The sequence below is a fragment of the Gymnoscopelus microlampas genome, assembly GCF_963454915.1.
Source record: "Gymnoscopelus microlampas genome assembly, chromosome: 9".
NCBI lineage: Eukaryota > Metazoa > Chordata > Actinopteri > Myctophiformes > Myctophidae > Gymnoscopelus > Gymnoscopelus microlampas.
The window spans coordinates 50,857,977-50,875,512 of record NC_139946.1 but is presented as its reverse complement, the minus strand read 5'-3'; the positions used below and the strand labels follow the sequence as shown (position 1 = coordinate 50,875,512).

The 17,536-nt window shown below is 41.3% G+C and overlaps 2 protein-coding genes across 2 annotated transcripts in view; one reads left to right on the top strand and one right to left on the bottom strand.

The window, feature by feature from the left end:
- The window catches only part of LOC311051243 (NACHT, LRR and PYD domains-containing protein 3-like), a 380,092-nt gene that overhangs the window by 158,157 nt on the left and 204,399 nt on the right, over positions 1 to 17,536 (bottom strand). The gene's annotated exons all lie outside the window — the stretch shown is intronic.
- LOC311052123 (ATP synthase mitochondrial F1 complex assembly factor 1-like) lies at positions 582 to 17,509 on the top strand (the record flags this gene model as incomplete). Its single annotated transcript, XM_084066932.1, has 9 exons — positions 582 to 781; positions 1,171 to 1,270; positions 3,935 to 3,979; positions 4,171 to 4,233; positions 5,943 to 5,993; positions 7,110 to 7,157; positions 7,398 to 7,493; positions 17,236 to 17,331; positions 17,462 to 17,509. The coding sequence occupies 8 exons, from the start codon at positions 582 to 584 to the stop codon at positions 17,239 to 17,241; spliced, it is 609 nt and encodes a 202-aa protein (XP_083923058.1). The 3' UTR covers positions 17,242 to 17,331; positions 17,462 to 17,509.

Sequence of the window (17,536 nt, the reverse complement as noted above, 5' to 3'; positions counted from 1 at the left end):
CACTGGTGGTCATTTAAATGAGTCCCACTAATCTTAGATTAGATGTAGGCCTATTTGACAGTGCAGAAGCATAATTGCTTTTATGTCTATAATGAGCGTCAACGAGCATCAGCTGACTTTTCTCACTCAACAGTAAACAAACCAACATACAGTTTAAGTGTATACAGGGTATCTGCACATTTCTATTGTTACAGTTTAATTACTTTTTAGTTTTTTTGGTGGGGGGCTTTTCTGCCTTCTGGTAGAGGTTTGGGCCACAGTTTAAGACTTTTTTTAAATACCAAAATGGTCTAAATGTAATGCCTGCAATTCCAAGTGGTTGTCAGGGTGGGGGGTCCCCAGTTCAAATATGCCTATTTTGGGGGTCGTGAGTGACCTAAAAAGTTTGGGAACCCTTGGTGTAGAAAATAGCCTACTGTGTTTTTGAAGAAAACAAATCTTCCTGAAAGCAGGACGTCAGGTCAGGTGCTTATTGGTCAAAAACCCGGATGTGTGTTGCAAAGAATGTGGTTGTAGAACCCCGGAATGAATTAATTGTGAACACATTTCCAGTCGGTCCATTGATGGGTAGTGAAGTCAAGATGGCGGCGGCCGTGGTGCAGATGTCCTGTTGGTATAGAGGGATGTTAGCGGTCAGAAGATCAGGCATCGCTTCTCCTCTCATCCCGGGTCTGGTTCAGACTCACTACAGAACCTTCTGCGTCCACAAGCTGCGTCCAGAGACTCTGGAGGACAATCCTTATTACAGCAAATACCAGGACAAGATCCACAGGCTGAGGAGGTACGAGGCTAACATGCTAACAGGCTAAACATGGTTATAATAACATACATAGCTGAACCACACAGTGACAGCACAGCGCGTTGCAAATGCACTAAACTAGTTTTATTATGATTCAGTACTGTCTGTGTGTAAATGTTTACAGAGTGTTTGTTGATTAGACGTTATGTTGGGTTAAACATTTAGACCTTTAGTCCCTGCAATGTTCCAACTGTCCAGTAGATGTCGTTTTCTCAATTGTGTGCACCATCCTGTCAGGATGAAACCTTGGATATTAATAAACATGGACATATGCCACTATTCTCTACTGAGAAATGTAATAGAGAAGCATTTAACATAATTATAATCACCACCTGCTGTAAATCTCTAATTCCTCCTATATTACTGTTTAGTGCCAAACCCCAGGAGTTCAAGGCACGACTGGAGAAACGCCATGAAGTGAAGAAGGAACCTCTTGAACACCCAGAGTTTGTCAGACTGATGGAACAGGAGGTATACTGTCCGCCTGTCTGTCTGTTAACCTGTCTGTCTGTCTGTCTGTCAGAATGGAACAGGTGTTATGCTCTCTGTCTGGCTGTTAACCTGTCTATATATGTCTGTCTGTCTGTCTGTCTGTGTCTGTTAACCTGTCTGTCAGTCAGACTGATGGAGCAGGAGGTAGGCTGCCTGTCTGTCAGTTAACCTGTCTGTCTGTGCTGTCTGTCTGTCTGTCAGGAGGCAGGCTGCTACAACACTGTACAAAAACTGATTTAACATTAATTTAACGTGTCATTCAACTGTCATATTGTCATCATAACTAGATGTTATGCTACATGTCAGTAAGACAGTACACTACACCATCTATTGAAATCAATGTCATTTATATATTGCCAAATAAAAAGTTATAAACAAGTTTATCTCAAGACGTCGTACATGTAGAGCAGAGCCACACAATACTGTACAGGCAACGGTTCTCAAGCTATGGGTCATGTCCAGGGGTGCACATAACTGGTGCGCAGGTGCGCATGCGCACCCAAAATAAAAAATGCGCACCACATCAGGCGACGCGAGGCGCTTTTGCGCACCAACAGCTGGGACAGGAATTTCCAAGCTTTTATTTTTTAGCAAAACTAAAAAATAAAAGCCTGGAGATCGAGGCTAGGAATTTACTTCCTGAAGCCACACTCACACAATCACTCTAAAGCACCCGTCGGCCCCATGTACAGCCATTAGGCACAGGGGTAGAGATATGACTCGCGTCGCCTCGCATCGCCTCGCATTGCCAGCAGCGGCTGTTAGAGGCACTCGATCGTCACCGATGATGAACGCACCGTAATGGTGCAAAATATGCCGTGAACGTCCCAATCTGGCGGATAAAATCAGCGCAGCAGCACAGGGCACCAACCTTGGGGGCTTTATCTAACAGCGTGAGAAAAAAAAAACGGCGAAAATCGGCGGAATTTAGAAGCAGAGCGTCCTTTTTTTCTCCCCCCCCCCCCCCCCGTTGACAAAACTGTCCGGTGGGCACCGTGCTGAACCCCCCCCCCCCCGTTGACAAAACTGTCCGGGCTGAACCCTCCCCCCCGTTGACAAAACGGGACGGGCGCCATGCGCACCAAGTCACATGTCCAGGTGCTCTTCTGCGTACCAGACCTAAAAAGTTATGTGCACCCCATGTCATGTCCCAAAGTGGGGTCGCAGGAAGGTGCTGTTGGGGACGCGCTTTGGCAACTTTAAAAAAAAATATTTTAATACAGAAAGCGGAGGGGTGTTCACGACCAACGTGGAGATGACAAATGGAACCAAATGGACCCGTAAGCGTCCAGTTATTTGGTGCTGGAGGGGCCCCTGTACATTTTATCAGTTGTATGTGCCAGTAAAGAAAATTAGCCCCGGAATTGGCATTTTGGTCAACAAACTGCACTCAATACGGACCATGAGTGGAGACGTGACATTACCTTGTGGGCCCAGGGAGGTCCTGCTGCTCACAGACAGACAACCGAACTGAACTCGGGTGGTTCTTATGCGTCACTTCAGTTTACAAATGTGTGAACGGAAACACTTCAGTTGCTTGAATCGATATTTTAGCGCTTTAGTGCTCCGAGCTGGAATCAAACCCCATTCTCCAGACCAGACGGTAATCTGCGTCAAGATAACTATAGCTCACGTGAGGAGCGGGGTCGTGACCGAGTCTTTTTCGGCAGAGCAAAAATATTATTCATTCATTTAAGATAGATCAGCAGGAATCACTGCTTTAACTTCATGTTCTAATATTCATATATAAGGCCAACAATGATTTTATTTTAAGATATTCTTTATTTCCACTTTGAAATTGCTCTATAAATGAAGTGTGGTGTCGTCAAAACAATTCCCCCATTAGATGGGGTTGTGGCATAACAACGTTTGAGAACCCCTGCTCTACAGAGACCCAACATTCCCCCATGAGCAAAGGCTTGGTGGGGGAAAAAGTTAGCAGGAAGAAACTGGAACAGAACCTGGTTCTGTGTGGAGGGGCGACCCTCTGCCTCCACCTGTTGGATTGAGAGACAGACTGACAGACAGACAGACACACAGACAGGCAATTCTACAGCAATAACAACTTTAATAGTTAGTTAAGTACTCCATGGAGACCCTCCAGCCACAACCAGGGGTCTGTGATCATACTCCATGGAACCACTAAACCTCCACTTCTGTACACAGCAGCATTACCTCTGACCAGACAGCATATCCATGTAAAAGTGTTTTTACTAGGGCAACAATAGTCCTTATGCATTAACCCATTCAATTTTAGATTTCTTTGGCTATTCAAAAATGGCAGATATACAAGCTCATAGCGCGGCACCGAGTGCCGCGCTATGAGCTTGTATATCTGCTATTTTTGAAAAAGTTGTGAACCTTTTTTTGCAAATATTTCAATATACACTGCTCAAAATAATTAAAACACTTTGATCCCTTAATTCTTTTGAGTAGTTTTTGTTAGCAGTATGTACACAGTTCATGAAAACTCAAAATAATTTAGGGATCAAAGTGTTCCCTACATTTCTTTCAGCAGTATATGTTTTTTGAAGCAAACATTTGTAAAATATTCTCCAGGGACCTCCAGAAGCAAAGATTTGAGTTACAAATGTTCATGTGAATAAGATGTACATTTATTCTTTTTTTTTTTTTTTTTAATAGTTGGAGAAGAGAGACCTACAGTCTACAGGCTTTACCAAAGACAAGGTAAAACATGAATGAATGAATGAATGAATGAATGAATGGTGAATTCAACAAATCATGAAATCCAGAGGATATGATGATGATTTTTTGTTTAACACTGAAGTCGATCAGTTGCAATAAGTGTTGCAACCTTACACACGGTGTGTGATGTCAGAGCAAAATGGACGCCATGTGATGAATTGTTTCCTGTTTAGACGCTGGGATCCATCCTGAACCTGGAAATGATTCACAACATGACAGCAGACCAGATCTCTGAGGTCAGTCTGAATATATGATATATCCATGTTATGTACATATTACTCTGTACTGTATCTGTATTATAGCATTCACAATAAGATCAGAGATCAGATTTCTGAGGTCAGTTTTATATTATATTATACCATATTATCCTTACATTATATTCCTATGCTGACATGACACTTATTACTGTATCTAATATTATACAATATCCTGATACATTATATTCATATTCTATCATTCACAACAAGCCCAGAGACCAGATCTCTGAGGTCAGTCTGATCATATTATATCCATATCTTACATCCATATTATATAATGGATATAAGCTGTATAATACCGAGTGCCGCACTATGACCTTGTAGATCTGCTATTTTAGAAAAAATGTGAAAATGTGTGCAAATCTTGGGATATATATTTTTTGAAAGTGAACATTTTTAAAATATTTAGTTCCAGGGACCCCCAGAAGCAAAGATTTGAGTTACAAATGTCCGCTTAAAAAAAAGAAAAATCAAATATTTGCACAAATGTGCACTCAGTGCCGCGCTATGAGCTTGTAGATCTGCTATTTTTGAATAGCCCAAAGAAATCGAAAGTGACAGAGATGCGTCCCCCGGATTCGAATGGGTTAAACATGCCCTGAAAATGTTCAGTGGTCAGATGTGTGGGCCATTTTCTACTGTTTTCGGTGACTGAATACACACATCGGTTCTGATCACTTGTAAATATCACATTTAATACAAACAGTGTGGACAGTAGGTCTTAAAGATCACATGTAATAACAGTGTGGACAGTAGGTCTGAAAGAGCACATTTAATAACAGTGTGGACAGTCAGTCTTAAAGATCACATTTAAATTGGGATTTGCCTACAGTGTGAACACAGCCTAATATTCATGCATAAGTGTCTTTTCCTAGATGTAATCACTTAAGCCCTATTTTATACTTTCAAATGTTTTTTGTTTTTTTTTATGTGGAAATATCCGATCTATAAGCCCACAGTGTATGGCCATGTGATGTGGGTGGAGGAGACACATTGCTCACTTTGTGTAGAAAACAGTTATGTGTGGAGTCACATTGCCCTCTAGCGGCCACACTGACAATTAATATATTTGTCAGGGGCTTTCTAAACCAAGTTACAAGTGCTTCACAGAACAAGGTAAAGGAGAAGCATGATAATAAAACCAATGGGTAAAATCTAATTAAAACAAGGATAAACACATTTAACAACTAATAAAACAATATAACTGACAATTAAAAAAGTCAAAACCACAAGAAAACCCTTAATTCTCTTAGTGCCACACAACAAGATATCCCAAGTTTTTTCTGAATCAATGCCCTCAGTGCCAGAACGAAAAAAAAATGTTCACAACCCAAGATATCATCTGAAGATTTGCAGCTCCATCCAGTCCTTGTTTAACTTATAACTGAAAAAGGCTGTATCTCGCTTCCTTAGCACTTCTTTTTTACTTTGAAAAAAAAAAGATTGCTGTCACAGTATGAACATTTTTTTTATTTCATTGGCACTGAGAGAGTTAACATAAAAGTATGTTTTCAGATTGATCATTCTGGAGGTGTTATACAGTATCTGTTATTATATCAAACATAAGTTTTTTGATGGAATCACCATGATAAGCTCAATGACATACAGTATTAACAATGATGTTTAATATGAAATACTAATTAATACAAAAATAAATAATATTTTGTTTTGTCTGTTGTCTCTTTTAGCTGTGGATGAAGTATTATTCAACTAAGAACACAATCAGTGCAGTCATACCGGTGAGTTTTACACTTGGAATGTTTCAGTACTGTTTCAGGCGGCAGTGGCTCAGGGGTAGAGTGGCCGGGTAGAGTGAAATGGAAACCGCAAGGTTCCCAGTTCGATCCCGGGCTGAGGGGACTCCCCCAGAGTTAGGGTGGGGCAGGTTGGTGCCTTTCATGGTTTCCTCCGCCGTGTGTGTGAAATGGGTGAATGTAATGTAATGCACAATCTATGTAAAGCGCTTTGGATAAAAGCGCTATAGAAATGTACGATTTTACCATTTACTAATCATAATAATCATCATACAATGTACGGTATGTGATATCACATCAGTATGGTTCATACATGATCCAGAATGTTTCAGTACTAATGCTAATATTAATCATAATGAATGATATCACATCAGTATGGTTTATACATGATCCAGTGACAACCGCATTTCTGTTTATTTGTGTTGATATTTGAACTGTTGGTGCCACTATACATGACTATGAATTGAATACCAAGGTCCTCAATTGAAACAAGACCGCAAGGACCTTTTTGAACGGACCTTTTAGACAAAGTATTTTTAAATGTAAATATGCTGTTTTACATGTTTTGCCTAATAAAATATTCAATCAATCAAAAATGAATGTGAGACACAATCAGTAGTGTCTTACTGTGTGCACGGTTCACAAAGAGTTCCAGTAAAACAAAACCATCGCCAGCACTCATTTAAAGTTCTTCTAGTTTATTTATTATTTTTGGTACCATACAATAACCTAAAAGGACTGAGTGCTGGTGATGGTTTTATTCCAGTGACAACCCAACAATGAACATGTCATTAGTTGAGTCATTAGAGTGACGTCAGGTTGACATGGTGGACATGAACAGGATTGTGATGCAGAACTCCAGTTCAATAGTCGATCTACAAGCTCACGATGCGCTGTGAGCTTGTAGATTTGTAGACAACCTCTACAAGCTCACAACGCGATGCGCTTCGATGCTATAAAAAGGTATACTATAGACCCCTGGGAGACCCTGTTCAACAAAGTGTATTTAGTATAGGGCTAAGTCTTATATACTTCCTCGTATGAAAAATAGCAGATCTTGCACCCTTTAGCAAACCTTAAATTGTGTTTCCCTCCATACAGACCCAGAGATTTGAAGTCATGTTCAACAGAACCAGATCCTGTCCAATGGTAAGAGACACACACACACACACACACACACACACACACACACACACACACACACACACACACACACACACACACACACACACACACACACACACACGTCCACATTGCTATACTTGCGAGAACATATGTCTTCCTGTGTAGTTCCTTATGACCATATATGTCTTCCTGTGTAGTTCCTTATGACCATATATGTCTTCCTGTGTAGTTCCTTATGACCATATATGTCTTCCTCCTGTGTAGTTCCTGTACGCGTTGCCTCAGCAGGAAGGGTACGAGTTCTTCCTGGGTCAGTGGGCGGGGCATGAACTTCACTTCACCTCCCTCATCAACGTCCAGGTAAGCTCACGGGCCGCTCTCATTGGCTAGTGTCAACGTCCAGGTACGTTCTCAGTGGCTAGTGTCAAAAATGTGTTGTTTTCAAGGATAGGATAGTTTCTGGCCTGTCTAACCTGACACATCTACCCAGTCAGAAACGTGTGTGTGTGTGTGCCTCAATAATATAGTGTGAGTGTTCCCATCCAAAAAACAATGATTGTCTTTATTTTCATCTATCATTCATCAATGACTAAAAACATTGTTTATTCATGAGCTGCTACAGCCGGCTCTCATTGACTTCAGTGGATTCCATTGAACTTCCAGCACCAGTGCGTCCGGTGCATGCTATGGCGTAGATTCTACGCCATAGCATGCACCGTAGACGCATAGCATGCACCTACCTATCCTCCTATAGTTTCATTATACCCGGTATGTTATAGTTTCAAATGTGCAGACTGTTATTTAGATAGCTTGTTGTTTATGACAGAGGCTAGGTTTATTGTTTACCTGGTACCCTGGTCTTTAGTGGCCTTACACGGTCTCTCTGCATCCTATGTATGTGATTATTCACCCTGTTTATTGACTAGAGGTCAATAAACACGTGTAAGTCGCTCTGGATAAGCTAAACGCCTAAATTGTTATTGGAAATTGTATATTAGGTCACTGGCCGGAATGGTTAAAATTAGACTTAATGCAGGGCTGTTCCAGTTTGTGATTCCTGTGGTTCTACTGTAAAGATGTGACATAACCCTCAATAGGATTCCTGTTGAAAAAAGTTTCTAAATTCTCAAGAGACGTTTTCTAAAGTTAGTGGAGACGGTGACTTATTTTCTTTAAGCATTTCCAAAAGTATCTATCCATGTAGACATCTATTACTGTTGCATAATAAGCGTATTGACAGGTGGTTAACCCTGGTTTCCCCTGTTAGGCGGCCCTAGGGGAGAACACACCTCTACCCCTATCCTCACCTCAGATATATTTTATAAAATATATTTCTTAATGTTTATAATCAGTTAAATCAGTGGGTTGGATTAACTGTTGCACCTCTACTCTGTTAGACCCTATGAGAGAACACTCCCAGCCAGTTGATTCCCTACCACTATCCTGAGCTCAGATTATTTGACTGTTATTAATTATGTTATTTTGGGTTTATTATGTTTATTTTGGGTTATTTTGTTTAATCGGGTGCTGGACAACAAAACGTACATGAGAAAAAGAGGGGGAAGTCCGCACACCGTTTGAGCTCCCAGTGGAAGAGTTTTTTAATTTGTTAGGCAACGTTTCGACTGTAACCGGTCTTCATTAGGTCTTGATACATTACAAGGCAAGGCGTGTTTAAATACAGGAAGGAGAGGCACAATACAATCAACGGCAGCTGTGGTATTACAAACACACCCACCAAATCTACAGGTATATCTCTGAATAGTTTGCAGCAGTTGCAGATTATGTTTAACGTGCATGGTGCGTGCGTGCGTGCCCGCGTGCGTGAGTGAGTGAAAGAAAGTGCATTCATGAAGAGTCAGTGGTACATTGTTATGTTATATATTAATGGACCATTTACCTGTTGTGTACAGTATACTGATGGAATTGACATTTGTATTCTGGGCAGCACTGTGAGAGGGAAATGTGATATTCTGTCATCTACTCTGAATGAAAAACAAGAATGTACAATATAAGTCATTACAGTAAATGGAGCCAAAGCAAGTGGTTGTCCTGACTGTCCCTTTATTTACTATAATTTCCCTTTATTCAAGGGATCTACAAACGCAGTCTATTTTGTTTCTCAATATCTGATTTATTTAGAACTCAGTTACTGTGTGCAGTTTAGCTAAATTGTCACTAGAGGGCAGATTTTCCATAGACTGTTACAAGTCTAATCTTATGTACAAACCTGTTGCTTTTTTAGGCTAACTGTGTATATTTGTAGATATCTTAGATTTTTCTTTGACATGTTTATTTTTCATTTTTTTCTCCTTGCTCCCAGTCCCTCCCTTATTTATTTCCTGAAAACAAAGAAATGATCACAAAAACTAATTTCACCCAATATTTGACACCTGTAAAAATCTGTGATGTGACAATAAAACTAAAATTCGGATTCTTCTGATTCTGCTGGTGTGAAATGACATGATCATCAGTGGTGAAGAATGGTCTGACATCAGTTTAGACAAATAATCTATGACATATAGAGCATATTCTTTGGAACTGTGTGTAATGACAACAAACACGTCACCGACATACCCACATATGCTCCATTTAGGATTTATGAATGAAAGCTCTGTGCTCATTCTGTTGTGCTGATATGTTTGCCTGTGTGTGGTACTGTATGCGGACAGGAGGATGGAGATCACAGTAAATACATTTTATTAAACAATACATTTCTTATGTCATCATGTAAGGCCAAAGTTTAACATTAGATATTGTTTTCTGCAGGTTATTTACACAGGGGATAATTGATGGCGAGCTGGTCATTGTTGAGAAATAAACCCCAACAGGGTGATTAGACCCTGATGCAATAGCGGAGGGGTCTAATCAAGGTGGGGAAAGAAGCCTTTACAATGGACAGTCCACTGAGCGATATTGTGTGCCAAGTTTGAAGGCAGTTTGAGTGCTCGTGTGCTGGCCAACCCCTGACGAACAACATGGCTTGGCCATTTCAATTATAATATTTAGATTAGATTAGATATCACACATTATCACATATTACACAAACGGAACAAGGGTACTGCAACGCATACACACATTTGTGTGTGCTCATACATGCCAGGGCTGTTCGGCTATACTGGCTCTCTTCTCTCTGCAGACCGCCTGCACTCTGAAACAACTTGAACTTGGGATCGATCTGGGGTAGACTGCCATAGGCTCCCCCACTTTTTGATCTGGGGGAGCCTATGTCTCCGGGTAATCTGTTGGTCAGGCGCCCGTGATGTAAATGAAATGTAATTGTGCACAAAATATTAGACTTTTGGACTGAACTGAACATATTTCTTTTTACATTACTGTATATACTATATATATTCTATTATTCTTTTTGAACAGATCAGTGACAAACATAGACCAGTGTTTCTCAACATTCTATAACTCTGAGAACTCTTGAGAATGTACAAAATGGAAATAAATCATTTGGTTTCATTGTGTACATTCCATTTGTACACAGTGACCATTTTACAGTGTAAATTGGGGTCCCAGAAATAAAAATCATAATCAAATGGGGTCTGTAACCTAATGAAACTGGAGGTTGTTGAAATAAAAGAAATGTTGAGAATCACTGCTACTGTATAGACCAAGCAATGACAATGTGCCCACCATCCTCACACACTACCCTTCCTTACACCCTCACACACTACTTTTCCTTACAGACAAAACAATGTTAAAGCAGCACTATGTAGTTTGCCGTATCAGCAGTGGCCACTTTGGACACAAATAACATGGCTGCCAACGTCTTTGACTTCATTCCCCAAGAGTCTTTGCAAGCATGTCCGGCGAGGACGCGCTGTGATTGGCCAGTCTTCGCTTTGACTGGCAGTTCTGTTTATCATTGTCTCCCCTATACATAGTAATAATACAGTCAAGCCCCTAGCTGGGACCCTCCGTCTATAAATGTATTTATTCCATTTATGGAAGGATGACTGTTATTGCTTAAACATGTAACTTTATAATTTTGTGGGACATAATATGCTATATAGTTACATAGTGCTGCTTTAAAGACTCATCTTTAACAACAATGAGCCATCATCCTCATAGGTTAGTAGAGTATGGTCTTGAACTGCCCTAAAGGGTCTTGAGATGACTTGTACCAGCGGCGCCGCAGCTGCTGCCGCTGCCGGAGAATGCACTCGCTCCTTCTGCCTTTTTCATACAGAGAGCTAAGGCCTAATGGACATTTTTTGTTTGTTGCAACTCCACACCTTAAAGCTTACATGGTTAGCCCTGAATATGAATATTTATTAGAAAATGCATTACAACACTGTGATTCCTGCTGATTTTGTGTCATATAAATGTAGCTTTGTGAGCTTGTAAGATACAAACAATTGTACAGGTTATAATTGTTTTGATATTATATTGTTTAGACCGATGCTAGATTATTGGTTAACCTATAATCCGAGATTACTGAGGCACTGCACTGTCTCTCTACATTTGTTGTATGTGTTTACCTCGCTCTGGATAAAGAGTGTCTGGTAATAAAATGACTAATCACACAGACACACACACACACACACACACACACACACACACACACACACACACACACACACACACACCCTTCATAAAATAAACTGTAACAAATAAGACAAATAAATCAGACCATGTCACAATAGCAGCTCACGTAGCCTAGGCTACGTATGTACTGTATCAAAACCACTTCCACTTAGTCTGACTTCAATCTGACATCTCTCTGACAGAATGCATGCATTAGTAGGGCATGTGCGGTAATATGTAAAATGTATGACTGTAATTTGTTCTCATCTAAACACTAAACACAAGTTATGACCTTTGACCTCTGAATTAGGTTTTAGACTTGCTGTTCCTTGTCTGTAATATTGTAAACATAGTAACATTTACCTAGCCTGGGATCCAGCCTGCTTCGCTGCGTTCGGCGGACTTTTTTTCTCTCTCCGCTTCTCAGTCAGTCAGACACACACACACACACACACACACACACACACACACACACACACACACACACACACACACACACACACACACACACACACACACACACACACACACACACACACACACACACACACACACACACCAACATTAAATCCATGAGTCAATACATGAATTGCACTGTATGTTTCTACTCACAGACTAGAAGGTAGAGTGGTGTTAGGTCCATGCTGCGTTGCTGCTCACTGACTGACACACTGCTATGACAGAGTTACTGACTGATGATAAAGTAACTGAAAGGACCGCAACAAGCCACTGGCTTTATTGCATTGTATGATATGAAGCATAATACAATTTTGCAATATATAGTACACACTTCATCTGTCTCAAAAGCTAAGAATAGTTCATTTAGCTCCGATTCATTCTCCGTGCATGCCTCAATGCACGGACTATGACTGCGACAAAGATTATGTTTAAAATAATGTATTGTATTTATATGTGGACTGAATATGATGTAATTCAGAGTCAGACATACTCTGTTGTATACAGTGGCAAAGCAGCAGTGCCGTGTTGCGGGACTGCTGCGTGGTCTGTTTGGTTGAGCACTGCCTCCGCCCCACTGTCTCTCCCCGTTGAGGTGCTTACCTGACAGGTGGTTGCCTAGCGACACTCCACAGTTAATAGAAAAAATCACACCTGTGTGAAGGTAGCGGCGCCTTTGATACATTTTGTCATCAATAAGTGTTTATAATGTGTTTATAGCCACGTGTCACGTGAAGCTTGACCAATCACTTTGTTGACGTGTCTGACCAATCAGAACGTTGACGCAAAAGCCAGGTATAGAGCAGGATCCGCTCTATACCTAAAGGTATAGAGCGGCTAGCGCCGCTAAAAAAGAGGGGGGAAAAAATCCCTAACGATGATGTCACTGGTAGGCCCTCCTATGAGACAGACGGAGTAGGAAATGGTATCATATTATCATGAGCATTAGAGTTAGGACCACTTATATGAAGATAGGTTGAAAATGGGTGAAGTCGTCCTTTAAGCATTTCGTCACTATCAGCATAGTCTTAAATCTGGCAGCATTATGAAATTATACATGATATAATAAATGTGACAATATTGATCAATATGGAAACATCACACCCAGTGTGAAGTGGGCGGTGTGTGGTCATCACATGACTCATTAAAAGAAAACATAAATGTGTTTTTTTAAGTGCATAGTCCTATTTATAGGGCTATGCACATGTGTCATGTGTTTCACAAGCCAATCACAGTCCTGAATAGAGTCAGCCAATAAAGTCAGCCAATCATATCACAGCTAGTGGTCATCACAGTGATGGAAGCTCACTTAAAGAAAAGTATAGATTTGCATTGAATGTGTAGGGGTTAGGGGTGTACAATGGTGGCCAATCACGGTGCAGGGTTAGGGGGGTACAATGGTGGCCAATCACAGTGCAGCGAATGTCGATGTCCAAACTTCACATATAGGGGCGGTTACACCGCCCAAAAATCATTGAGATAATACTTTTTTGGCCATTTCGCCTAGCCCTACTAAGAAGGACGGGGAGAACATGAATTCAAATTCATAAAATCGCAACGTCTGGCAATGCAACTCGCTCGCCTGAGCCATAGACTGTAAAAAAGAATGGACAAAGCCACTCCCCTGCTTTCTACAGAACGAAAATGAAGCCGATAGTTCAGGAACATGCATTCCTCCATCGTTAATATATACAGTTGGCCACGCCGGAACTCAAACGCTATTGGTTGAGACCAGACACGTGACCAGCGAACCGGAAAACACCCCCAAAAATGCTATTGGTTGGGTAGCTTGTCAATCAAGAGCGGGGGCGGGGAATGAATGCTATTGGTTGTGTAGGTTGTCAATCAAATCATCCCGCCCCTCCTGGAGCATAGCCTACTTTATTGTCAATTTTAGAATAAATGGGACCATAATTTAGCAAAACGCATATCATGATGATTGAAAGGAGACTTTAAACTAGCGACTGGAAGCATATAGAATTTATGACAATTGTTATTACGGTAAGAAAATCTAGTCTAAAGTTTGTCAAAAACCCATTCAGTTGCGCTAAAATAAATTCTTTCTGACACTTCAGGTCGGCGCAGGGTAAAACAGCGCCACTCTGGCCATTCATAAGCTTCCGTGTTGGCCTCATCGTAAATATCCAAGCCTTGCCCCTTGGCCTGAGCTCGCAGTCGTTTTAACTGTTTTTGCCTAATTAGTTCCTAACTTAATATAAGTTATGTTGTAGTCTGTTCTGTGGGCCAAGTGTTCTGTGGGCCAAGTGTTCTGTGGGCCAAGTGTTCAGCCCCGACTGTTCTCACCAAGCAGGCCGCTTGTACCGAGCGTTCCACGAATAAAGAGGGTCTGACTAGGTTGCTGTACCGAGCGTTCCGGTTACCCCCATTTTGAGCTCTAGCCCAATTCTTATCCGAAATGTCCCAGCCCGCCTGGGACATTGTCACAATCTGACACGCAAACTGAAAAGGCGAGGACGTCTGGCTTGCACCAGATGGGCCGGGGCCCGTACGTGTAGCTGAAGAGAATGTACCCTTGATGCCATGGTGATTAATGGGCCATTGAATAACAATAGGCTAGGTGGCCGGGGCGGCCAGACCAGTCCTCCACAGCACCTGTTGTACTCTATTGTTATTATAAAGACTAATGTCTGGCCCGGGCCGTGGCGTCGCGGTCCAGACACCCTTGGTTGAAATCCCTTAACTGACAGTGTCGCGGGTTCGCGTCCCGTTCCCGACGACCTTTGCTGCGTGTCTTCCCCCCCATCTCTCTCCCCGTTTCCTGTCAGCCTACTTTCACTGTCCCTCTCCAAATAAAGCTAAAAAAAGCCCCAAAAAAAAATCTTAAAAAAAAAAAAAAAAAACTAGAAAAAGTGCTCCTCGGAGCACAGGTCTCCGCCAGGTCAGGTAGGCTATTGTGGCCTCCTGGTGCCGCTATAATAGGCCAACGTGAAAAGGGTGCCATTTCTTCTTAGGCCTTGCACGACAATCGGACACTGACTGCATTCATGATTTGAGGCATTTTGTTAAAAACATGTGTTTCGCTAAATTAGACCTGTTGGTGGCGCTATAACAGGCCAATGTTAAAAGGGTGGCATTTGTTCCTCAACATAGTGTGAATGTGCGTGCAAAGTTTGAGCGCAATTGGACGGTGCGTTCATGATTTGCAGAATTTTGTTCAAAACAAGCCAATAATGCAAACTTTAGATGTCAATTTTAGCCAATCAATATGGAATATGAAAAATCAAACACATCCGTCGTGATCACATGACTATAGAGATCATGTGTACCGATTTGCGTGAAATTTGGATAAAATTGGAAGGAGTAATATAAAAAAATGTGTTTTACACAAGTCGGCCTCCTGGTGGCGCTATAAAAGGCTGATGTGAAAAATGCAGGGCAAAGGTTTTTCCTTGACCTATAGGGAGTGTGCATACAAAGTTTTACACAGATCGGTGCAATTATAGGTAAAAACACGAATCGGCCTGTTATAGCGCCACCATGAGGCTGATTTGAAATTTTTCAAATGGTAGTCCTTCCTCGGCCTAATGGGAATGTGCGTGCAAAATTTCACGGAAATTGCATGCTGTGTTCATGATTTGAGGCATTTTGTTCAAAACGGTGCACTCCTGCAAACTTTGGAAGACATTTTTAGCCAATCAGGATGGAATATGATAAATCTGAAAGACCCGTTTCGTTTAATGACTATAGAGATACTGTGTACCGATTTGGGGGATTTTTGGACAAAATCTGTAGGAGTACTGTCAAAAAATGTGTTTTGCACAAATCGGCCTCCTGGTGGCGCTATAACAGGCCCCTGTGAAAAATTTGGGGCAGAGGTTCTGCTCTGGTATCCAGGGACTGTGTGTGCACAGTTTGGCTGCGAGCAAGCCAACGGTGCCGGAGATTAGCTGTACACAGACAGATCGAATGACGGACGGACGGACACACGGACACACGGACACACGGACGGACGGACAGGGGGTAAAACATACTCTCTCGCCATGCCTTTCGGCCTGGCGGAGACAATAAAGACTAATGTCTACTGTTTTCGCCCTTCTAGTTGGACTATTTTGGGATTAGCTTGTTTTTATTCTTGCTTTTATTTGTAGGATACTCTGCTGTTCTTATGTCATCCATTTGTCAATAGGTTACCTACACGTGTATGACTGTTTGTAAGTCTATCGTTCAAGTGAGGCCAACTGTTTAATAAATCACTAGGCCTACATATTTCTAAGTTGTTGTAATATACAGAACAACTAAACTCACTTCAGCTGAATTTGTATCCGCTCCTTTCCTCCAAACTCAAGTCATGCTGTGGGAACGGCACACAGCATGCAAATTTCTGTTTGTTTTAAAAGTGAAAGAAGATGAGCTTGGTGTATTAGTGAATGAGAAAAAGCAAAGGATCTACTTTTTGGATCAGAGGTTTTGGACCTGTGTGGGAACATTGTGCACAGACGGGTCAATCCCGGCGGGGTCGCAGGGGTCACGTCCCCTCCAAACATCAGATTAGTCCCCTCCAAACAAAGCCGGATCATCCATAGGCCGTAGGGGGCGAGTGCCTTGGAGCACCAGCCAAAAAAATATATATATATACCATAATTTGCATAAATAACTAAAGAAATGAAAGTGAAAATAGCACATCTACAAGCTCACAACGCGTAGCTTCGGGCCACATTGTGAGCTTGTAGATCTGCTATTTTCACTAGTTTGGGTCCTGGGCAAACATCTCATTTCTCTTTTGGGTCTTGAACTAAAACGTTTAGGAACCACTGGTCTACATAAATGATGGTCTGGTGGTCAAATCGGTGCAAAATCTTGCTTAAGTATGGAGTCATATTTCAGAGATAAATCATAGACAAGTGGGATTATAGACTGGCCAAGATCTGTGAAACCATGACATTATTGTTCCCAGTCTTGTATAGTATAGCTTAGTTAGATAAAGTAAACATCTTTATTAGGCTTAATAATTTAGAAGGTCACTATGTCAAATGTGTGCAATTATCTGAAAATAATGCACACCTTCTGGCCAATTAGAATCATGTATTGTTCTTTCTTTCTTAATTCCTTTCTTTCTTTCTTTCTTCCTTTCTTTCTTTCTTATTTTTAGATATGAAGATGGCGTACCCACATGTGATCTACGATAAGAGACATTTCTCAAGTCTCCTTCTAGTCTCATTTCTGGATGTGCTCAGCTACACTGCAGGTAAATTACACTGCAATTAGCCTCAGTACATGAAATTAAAACTACTGTTGTAGATAGTCAATTAACATAGAAAGCGAGGACAACATAGGTAATTATTCTCATCATATCTTATTTGATCTTGTCTTATCAGGGAATTGTCTGGTCAAAACATCTGTTGGAGGTGATGCTGTTCTACCATGTGCAGTTGATCCGGGCACTGACCCCT